Source organism: Chionomys nivalis, chromosome 15, assembly GCF_950005125.1.
Source record: "Chionomys nivalis chromosome 15, mChiNiv1.1, whole genome shotgun sequence".
NCBI classification, from domain to species: Eukaryota; Metazoa; Chordata; class Mammalia; order Rodentia; family Cricetidae; genus Chionomys; species Chionomys nivalis.
The window spans coordinates 33,514,796-33,524,592 of NC_080100.1; the positions used below are offsets into that span (position 1 = coordinate 33,514,796).

The following is a 9,797-nucleotide window of genomic DNA, read 5'->3' on the forward strand; positions in this document are numbered from 1 at the left end:
TTTTCTGGTTTTGTTTCCCCAAATTAAAACGAAATGAAAAATTTTGAGCTACCACAAGGAAGAACCAAATGCTATAACCCCTACTCTCACTAACACCCTAATTCTCTCTCCCTCCTAACTCTCTCTTCAACGTGTATCTCAAGAAGAATGTACACCCAAGCCAAAGGGCCCACGGATTCTCCAGCTTTTACTTATTAACTTTTAGACCACCTCGATTGCATGTTTAGTTCCTTGGTATTCCACACACACACACACACACACACACACACATTTAAAAGATCTATATACATTTAAATATTTAACAATATCTAAAAGTGTTCAGTCATATGTGTTTTATGGGCTGTATATTACCTATATTTTTTTCTGGATCCTCTCTGAAACACACTTGATCTCCATAAATTACATGTCCATAGTCCATGCTCTAGACAGCTCTTAAAATGGTGGATGAACATTGGTCACTGAAGTGGAGCCTTCTCTTAGCAGATCTCAGGCGGGATCAGCGCGGCTTTAACCATTTCATTACCGAGAGCCGAGCAGCGTTCCCTTCAGCAATCTCCTCTCTCACCGCGTTGCCGTCTCCAGACGCCACATCACGTTCTGCAATCAGAAGGCACACCAATCGTGTCCAAATGTCCGTAAGTCAAAGGTCAAGCATGGCCTTCTTTTATTTTGCTTTTTGTCTTTTAATGGAATTTAAAATAAATCTTTGATTCAAAGTTCTCTGCTAACTCTACTGAATGGCCCGGAACAGCTCTTTCAGCGAAGACGACACCTTGGTAACATTCTCTCGCTATACCACCATCATCTTCCGGTGTGTAAGTGTAGCTGCCCTCTCCCCAACATCATCTTACTCTACTACTGGAATCCCAGCTTAATAAAAGCAGGACTTTCTTTCATTTGTTGCTTCTTCCCCTTGCTCACCTGTATCCCTAGCATGGACAGCAATTCTAGGAACACAATAAATACTTAACACACATCCCAGTGATCCCAGTGAGTGATCAATTGCTGCAAGAATCAATCTCTTTAAAAGATTTTTATATTCACTGGCATTAAAAAATTATTTTTTTGGTATAGTCTGAAGGCAGCTATCCTTTCTGCTCTTCATACAAAAAAGGTTTGTAAGATTTAGAATCTACTTCTAAGAGGACGAGACACGCTTGTGTCCACAGTGTACATCCTAAAATAGAATGGCGCAAGATTAGTTGTGACTTGGCGGATAAATGGTTACTGGGCATTCTCATGCCTCACCCAGCTCACCTAAAAAAAAAAAAAAAAAAAAATAGGACTCATGGATTTCAGTTCTTGGACACTGACTGCAAAATAAAAATAAAAATTTTCAACAGAGACAAGTAGGATCAGGAAGACCACTGCCAAGACAACTATTGACAAATCAGCAAATAGCAAGCTGAAGAACACGTCGTGCCATGGGAGAACCTATGATGGGGAACCCAAGAGTCAATCCATCCATTCTCAAAGGATGGGCTCAGATGGGTTTGAACTGTGCTGTGACGCCTACGGTGGAACTGAGTAGCCATGTTCTTCCCTGTGGACTCTAGCACAAAGATAGGCAAATCCCATTTAGACAAAGCACAGCCAAGCAGGGCAGCCGGTCTATATTTTTCAGACATCTTTAGCCCCTCTTGAACTTGAGGTTGACTAAGATTCCTTGAGTAAAAGTCTTTTAAATATCATGGATGCCAAAAGAAAGGAAACCAACTGATTTTTTTTTCTTTTTACATTTCTAAGCAAACTCTCAATACCCAGTTTTAACTGGAAATACTTTGTGTGTGTGTGTGTGTGTGTGTGTGTAGCGTAATATATAATGACCAACCTGTAATAGAGTACCTTTATAAGACTTTATAAGTCTAGTAGCCTAGATCTGACTTAATTATTTTTAAATTTATTTATTTATTATGTATACAATATTCTGTCTGTATGTATGCCTGCAGGCCAGAAGAGGACACCAGACCTCATTAGAGATGGTTGTGAGCCACCATGTGGTTGCTGGGAATTGAACTCAAGACCTTTGGAAGAGCAGGCGATGCTCTTAACTGCTGAGCCATCTCTCCAGCCCCCTGACTTAATTTTTAAAAAGAAAAAGAAAAGATAAAAAGAATCTAAAAATGCTTGAGGTGGCTAGGTAAGCAGAGAAAATAGATCTCAAATCTGTTCTGTGAACAGCTCCTTCGAAGCATTTCCAGATCTGAGAGACAGCTTGGTGGTGCCCATGGATAGTTCCCAAGTCCTGGGAGAATGTGAGGGAGAGGGGCACCAGGATCCTGGGCTAATCAAAAGGTTTCTGGCACGAGATGGAAGCTGTGCTTCCGCAATGCTAGATACGCTGGGGATCCTAACGGATTTGTCTTTAAATGTTCCATGAAAATCACAAAAACAGATACTCAAGTCTTAAACTACAATTTTCTGTTTTGTCAAAGACTACAAAGATAAGTCACATGATTTAAACTGTTGTCTCAGTCTGCAGATTAATCGTTCGTGAAGATATTCATTTAATAAGATTTAGCATATAAGACCAGAGTTATACTTAAAACTACCAATTGACTTAAAAGCCCAATCTCGGAAGAGGGTAACAGAAGAAATAAGGACATTTGCTGAATTTCACACTTTAATTAATTTCAAGGGCAGAGGACCAGAAACATAACCCAAATAAAATCTATTTTCTGTCTGGAGGAGGTATAGTTTATTGATATTAGCTGTTGTGGCTAAATTTTGTGGTTTTCAGAGTGAAGTTTTTTCTTTTCTCCAAATGACCTCTTATAACTCTGTAAAGCCACAACCTTGCCTTCACAATTTTATTTTTAGCTATGGACAGAGGCTCATGTGAGTATTTAGTCTGCAGAAACAAGAGATCCCTCCGGAGTTGGAGTTACAGGTGGTTATGAACGGCCGGATGAGGGTGCTGGAGATGGAACTCAGGACCTCTGAAAGAGCAACGCATTCTGTTCACCATTGAGTGATCTCTCCTCTTCCACGAGGGAGTGCGGGGTTTCTAATTACTTAATTTTTAAACATTTTATGTATATACATATATGAGTGTAATTACATATATATCCATATGTATGGATATAATTTTATTGTCAAATGCTTAAATTAAGCTAATTAACATGTCCATCGCCTCACATACTCACAGTTTTTCATATTTTCAAATCTATTCTTTTAACGATTTTGAAACGTGTAACAGCAACTCTAATGACAGATGCTATTTTACATATTGATTTCTTTTGGTACGGTCACATTAAACGAGCTGCTTTTACCTTGATAGAGTTCTGTGTGCTTGACCATTTATCAACAAGACAAACAAATGTGTGCCCAGAACCATCTTACAGCAGAGCACAGCTCACAGTGGCACAGCCCGGATCCGCCAAGTGGCATGGAAGCATTGCTCCAGTTTTATTGTGCCCTGGATCTCACTACAGGGATTAATTCTTACCAGCTCCCAAATCCATGAAAACACAATTATTCCATTTTATTGCTTCCATTTGATGAAGGAGGGGAGGAGAGGTAGGGAGAGGAGGTCTGTACTTTTTATCGTGGCTCTTAAACCTGATCCAACAAATCCCTCACTGCTCTCTTTCCATGGGAGAGAAATAGTTTTGTCTAGTGAGTATATAAAAAAAGATTGCTAAAGAGTTCCAAGAGCTTTACGAATCTTGGTTGGTTGCTTTTTATGACAGATTTGTTTTTGTTAATTCATTAAGATGTAGTAAACTCTATGAGAAACCACAGTATCCTCAGAACTATCAGTGAGATTTATCTTGAAAACAGCAACAGCAACCAAACTCAGTGACCACCCATCCTCTCCTCCCCACCCCAAAAGAAAACGAAACAAAACAAAAAAACAAGTTCTTTCAGACAAACACCGTATTCTTCTACTCCTTGGTTTTTACAGGAAGGTTACCTGTGTGAGAGGCGGCGGTCCTGCTGCGCGACTTGGCTGCTGCATACTGGAAGAAGGGAAATTCCAGGCACCTCCCGGTCACCCTGTCACATATGCCCGACTGGCAATCGCAAGTCTCTTTGCATTCCATCCCAAAAGTGCCATAGGGACAGTCTGAGGGCAGAGAGGGGGGTTAAAGAGATTGCTGCTTGTTACACAGAGGCTTCCCCCCCCCCCCCCAGCCCTGAGTGACAGCCTTAGGGTTTGAATCAATCTCCTGACTTTAACTGATAAATGAAGATCACTTCTCAAAAGCTCCAGGGTTTGAAAGTTAAAGTCATAAATGTGAAACCACATAGTAAGGCCAGATAACACCTGCTTCAGGCTTAAGCTCCTGATGCGAAACTTAAGCTAGCTACATCTAACCACTCTCCTTATACTAGACTTTTAACAATACTTCCCTCTCTCTCTTTCTTTACTTATTTTATTTGTTCAGAGTGTGTGTGAGTGTGTGTGTGTGTGTGTGTGTGCAGGCACATATGCACGCATGTGTGTGTGCAACTGCATGTGTGTGCGTGAGTTCACATGTTTGTGTGCTCCTCTGTGTATGTGCGTGTGTGTGCATGTGCATATGTGTGTGTGCAGGCATGTGTGTATGTACGTGTGTGCATTTGTGCAGCACATGTGTGGAAGTCAGAGCACAGCTTGCTGAGCTGGTTGGGTCATGGGGCTCCCCCTGGGGCGTTCAGTATTGACAGCAGGTGCCTTTACCCACTGAGGCTTCTTGGCAGCCCCACCCTCGGGCAGGCCTCTTTGTTTTCTTCGTAGATAACACAGATTCCCACATTTTTTTGGTCACAGCTCAGTGAAGATGGGAAATAGAAGACACATGAGTATTAACTCCTGGAAGAGTTTTGATAGGTGTGAGGGTTTCTTTAAACTACAGCAGTTGACAGTTTATCATTTTAAAGGGCTAAGGGGCTTGTCAGTCCACCTGACCACAAAATAACCAGGTCCCTACTCCCACACTTACAAAGCTTCTTTTTTCTCAGGACAGCGCTAGGGCTTCACTAACTCCCCCAGCTGTTAAAAGGATTCATTAATCCAGCTCCCAGAAAAGATAAGACGCTACGTGAGCAAGAAACCTTGGGATTTACACACCTGAGGGTTTGTACACATACCCAAACCCAAAAGCTTTCAGAGACTTAGTGTTTAATACTTAGACTAAGAAATGCTACAGTGAAGTAAAGAATTCTGTCCCTTATTAAAAGAGCAGGGTTTGTAGCATAACAGTACCTCACAAGGTTAACTGAGGAGCATCTGTATAGGACACTGGTTCTCAACCTGTGGGTCGTGACCCCCTTTGGCAAACCTCTAGTTCCAAAAATATTTACATTGAGATTCATAGCAATAGCAAAATTGTAGTTATGAAGTAGCAACAAAAATAATTTTAAGGCTGGGGTCAGGACAGTATTAGGAACTGTGTTAAAGGGTGTGGCGCAGCATTAGGAAGGTTGGGAACCCCTGGCAGAAGATGTTTTCTTTCAGCATGGAGGTATCCTTGCCAGTGTACAATCACACATGCATCAAGACAAGCTGTGAGGAATGGAGTGTCTAGCCCTCAGCAGTGGCTTGCATGGTCAAGATGGATGTGCATGAAACAGTAAGGAAACAGTATAGATCTTTTCCCCGTCACTCAAAGGATAGAAGGCTCTGCTGCTATACACCCTCCTTACCCTGGAAAGAAAAGTCCTTAAGACAGATCTGAAAAACCCTTCTGGCAGAAAAGCACAGGGTCAGGATGTGACTGTCTTCAGCAATGCTAAAAATGAAAACCTTAGCCTACTTCCCAGCTCCAGGTCCAGGGCAACCCCCGATGTGCTGGTCAGATAGTAAACATTCTATAAATAAGTGTTGGGTGCTCAATAGCTAGCTAGCTACATGGGGCCAAACATCTAAATGCTAAACAACAAACGAAATCTGGAATTCACCTGAAGCAGTAGAGAAGAATCCATATGCTCTACTATTTCCAGGAGCAGAAAAACAGCTCGAAACTGAACTCTGCAGCAATGCAGAGGATGCCAGAAAGAGCAATTCAAAATAGACTGCTAACATCATAATTCACTAACCTCCGCCTCACAGAGGTCACTGTCCATTCATAACCTCATTTACAGAGGTGTTTTTATGCCAAAGGAAAAGCAGTTCCCCTACATACGCTCGTTATATCATAGGCAAGACTGGGCTAACCCGTCCTCCCTAATTTCCTTATGTGAGGTGCTGTTTTCTTGGCAGATAAGCCCTGTAATTTCCAGAAAACTCAGAGCCTATTCAGTTGAAAGAAATGTGTATAAGTATGTTCACCAAAGAATATATTACCTCGGCAGCCCGCCTCTTGTCGGTCTTAATCAAAAATAATATAAGCCAAATAAAAAAATTCCAAATTTTTCTAGAGTTTCTTTCTGGAAGGTTCTGCAGACTAAAAGATGATGACTTTATAAACTATTTTCTACAATGAAAATTGATGAGATTGCCTCAATTCTGTATGATTTTTATTCAGGAAAAGATGTGATTTATTGAACATATAGAATATGAGTTACTTAGAAATTTCTCAGAACATATTTTTCCTAATTAGGCAGCTTCTTTGTATTATACAACTGGATAAAATTCTACAATACATTGCTTTTAATCACAATAATACATAAAGATGAGATCATATGGCATCTATGTACAGGAGACTTTTTAGTAACCACTTCTATTACTTTTATACATTCAAAAATATTAATTTAGTGACTAAGTTTGGATATAAATTCTACAGATACATCAATGTATCATTTAGCTATGATTTCTGTTTTAATCATAATTTCATTTTTTTTAATCTATAAAATAGCCACTTTATTTTTTAAACAGGCTTCTAGACTTTTATTATTTCTGCCTGTCTTACAACATCTACTATTTTCTGGCCAAGTGAAATTTTTTTCAAATAAAATTAGGTTTATTTTATACTTCAGGGGACCCTCTTGCAAGAGCATGAGTTATTTCTTAGACTGACTTAAGCCCACTCTACACCATAAAGTACCTTGGTGTTCACCAGAAATAGTTAAGCTTGAGAGAGGCACTCCTCCCTGCGAACTCTTTCAAGATCAAAGGCTGGTTAAATCTGGGGCTGGAAACCACTCCACGAGGTTATCTCAGGAGGACCTCTGTAATCATTGGCTCGCAGAGAAAAGGACACCTACACTATTTGGAACAGACTACCTGTCAAGTTTTTAAAGCCTTCCAGAAAAGGAAACCACACAGGCTACTCCTGCAACCTTCTTTCTCGAATCTAAATACAGGGTGGAATGCTACAACCCTTGCTGTGATTCTTGCATGCTGCATGTCCAGCCTTCCTGCAGATACAATTCCCTCTCTTCCAAGCACACCTCCTGCATCCATCCGCACTTCTTCCCTGGTAGTTCAGGAGGAAAGATGAGGAACTTACCTCCCAAGCTGACTAAATGACCCTGAGGGAGCCCTGCACAGTGGGAAGCAAGGAGTTGTTCTTTACCTTTGCAAATACCAAACTCGTCGCCGAAATCATCCTCCTCACTGTAAAAGTGACATTTCAGCCCCGGACCACACTTGACGCCGTCCATGCCTGAGACTGTACGGTAGCAGGTTTCTCCGGGCCCCGCGGCGCACACCTGACAGCAGCCACAGTCATCCAGCACTGTCCTCTTGCAGCGCAGGCTACTTCTGCACTCACTGTTGTCGCACTGATCTGGGCAATCCACCGCGTACTTGGCGCTCCAGGCCATAGCCAGGTGCACAGGTACCAGGAGTGTGGTCAGCAGCAAGAGGCTCTTCATGTCTCCCAGCTGGCTCGGCTCAGCTCCCTGCCGTTGCGGTCTTTGCTGGCGGGAAGCAGCCGTCCAAAGTAGTAGCTGAGCTTCTGCCTACACGTTTATGAGTTTTATACACTGCGTTGCCCGCATGCTTCCCCGTCATCAATTTCCTCAACCCAGCGGCAGTGCTGAGCTCCTGCCAGCCTCTCTTGTTTTAGTTTATGAAATCCAGGATGAAGGCTGGGATTAACATGCCGCTGCCATCCAGGAATTGAAAAGCCCAAGCTGATGTCATCTGTTATGTTTAGATGGTTGTTTTGCATGAAGGCTGAAAAACTCCGCTCACATCCGTCTCAAGGACTCAAGGACGTCTGCGAAGAGGGAATAAGGAAGGTTGTATAGCCCCCTTCTGATACAGGAATTGTTCTGATACCAACATATCACTCGGGATAGAGCTGTTCCACTGTCCCTTAGTCCTGGGGAGACTGACACGGCATGAATCAAGCCAGAAGAAGCATCTATCAAATAAAAATAAGTACTTGGTATTTCTCCTCAATATATAATTGTGAGATCATTTGGAAGAAGAAATGGTTATATTGTGTCTTTTTTTCAAGACTTAGAAGAAAGAAAATATTTGGATAGAGGCCTTTTAAAGACTTCTTCCTTCCTTCCACGCTCCTCCTCGATTGTTATTTCTAAAGCAATTTAGGCTGTTCGTGGACAAGTCTATCCTGGCTGTTGCTGTGTTTAGCTAGATATGCCACAAGCTAAGCATTTTCTTTAATCAATGAGAGAGAGAGAGAAAGAGAGAGAGAGAGAGAGAGAGAGAGAGAGAGAGAGAGAGAGAGAGAGAGAGAGAGAGAGAGAGAAAGAGAAAGAGAGAGAGAGAGAGAGGTAAGGTTGTCCCTGCATTGTTTCTGAATTACTCAGTTCTGGAAGAACTTATCAGTTGGGCTGCTCCTGACCCAAACTCCCTGGGGAAAAGGCTCATCCATCACCCAGTCTGTTTGTCCGTGACTGCTTTCATTTGGTCCTTCTTCTCACCTCCTGGCATCTATCAGAGCGTTTGCTTAAAAACCGCCAAACAAGGCAGTGAGCCCAAAGAAACAAGTGAGCCAGCAGGGAAACAGGAACGCAGCTCCAGAAAGGCTAGTCATGGAGAAGGGAAAACATTACCCACCAGGAAGCAGGGTCTTCATGTGGCGGAGGGACACAGAACGTAGCCACACCAAGGAAAACAATAGCCCTCTTAAAGTATTGGCTGGCCCAGGGCCTTTCTGTAGCCAGGTTTGTGAGCAGAGGATGCAGATGTCAGAAAAGACAGGGAAAGCCTCACACAACTGCATGCTCAGTTTTACAATTCCCACCCCATTTGTCAACCTAGAAATAAAGCTTCTGCTACTCAGTTAAAGAAATGACCCAGGGAAGTGGGTAACTCCTGTCTGTCACAAAGCAACTTTGGGGCATCCATGGAACCCCCTCTTCCTCTGTCGAGAGCTGGTAGTATCAGAGCACTTGACCCCTAAAAGTTGTGTGCCGTCTAAGAGATAAGATGTTGAAGCTGCTGGATGTGACGTCATGATTAGGTGGGGCCAGGGTACCTTTGGGGGAATGGAGGCAGCAGAAACAAAAAGTCAAGGAAATGGGGAAGTGAGAAATGAAGGCAAGACTTCTAGTTCCCAAATTTCCCAAAATTTTCATGACAATCTAACTGGAAACACTCTGTGCTCATCTCTCCTGGAGCAAACGTGTACTTAGCAGGTGGGACACTCATTGTAGTAGTAGCTAATGTCTGTGCCAAGCACTGTTCTTTGTGTACATATAAATTATATGAAGTAATTCACTGTGTAGTTAATCATACAAAACAATTCATTTAGCCATTTCGGTATATGTGATACACTTTGATCATATTAAACCCTTGAATGCCCTTCCTTTAAACTTTTTAAATTAATTTATTAATCATTCCTCCACTTAACTCCTTCTAAGTCCATCCAAAGAAGCCACTGACTCCAGTTCGTGCTGCCCATATACTCACAGGTATGGGATTATCCCCTGGACCCTGGGCAACCTACCAGGGG

At 42.2% G+C, this 9,797-nt stretch overlaps 1 protein-coding gene across 1 annotated transcript; it reads right to left on the reverse strand.

The window, feature by feature from the left end:
• Positions 1 to 245: 245 nt before the first annotated feature.
• Positions 246 to 7,942, reverse strand: Esm1 (endothelial cell specific molecule 1). The gene is made up of 3 exons (XM_057789899.1): positions 7,443 to 7,942; positions 3,917 to 4,069; positions 246 to 597 (listed from the first exon to the last, which is right to left on the reverse strand). Exons 1-3 carry the CDS (start codon positions 7,741 to 7,743, stop codon positions 497 to 499), a joined length of 555 nt encoding a protein of 184 aa, XP_057645882.1. The 5' UTR covers positions 7,744 to 7,942; the 3' UTR covers positions 246 to 496.
• Between the last annotated feature and the right edge of the window lie 1,855 nt (positions 7,943 to 9,797).

Bases quoted from the DNA above. Each gene is read 5' to 3' on its own strand.
- Esm1 (XM_057789899.1), bottom strand. From the start codon at position 7,743: ATGAAGAGCCTCTTGCTGCTGACCACACTCCTGGTACCTGTGCACCTG. The intron at 4,070-7,442 runs GTAAAGAACAAC...CTCTGCCCTCAG, and splicing joins CGAGTTTGGTATTTGCAAAG to ACTGTCCCTATGGCACTTTT. The intron at 598-3,916 runs GTAACCTTCCTG...TTCTGATTGCAG, and splicing joins GACCGCCGCCTCTCACACAG to AACGTGATGTGGCGTCTGGA.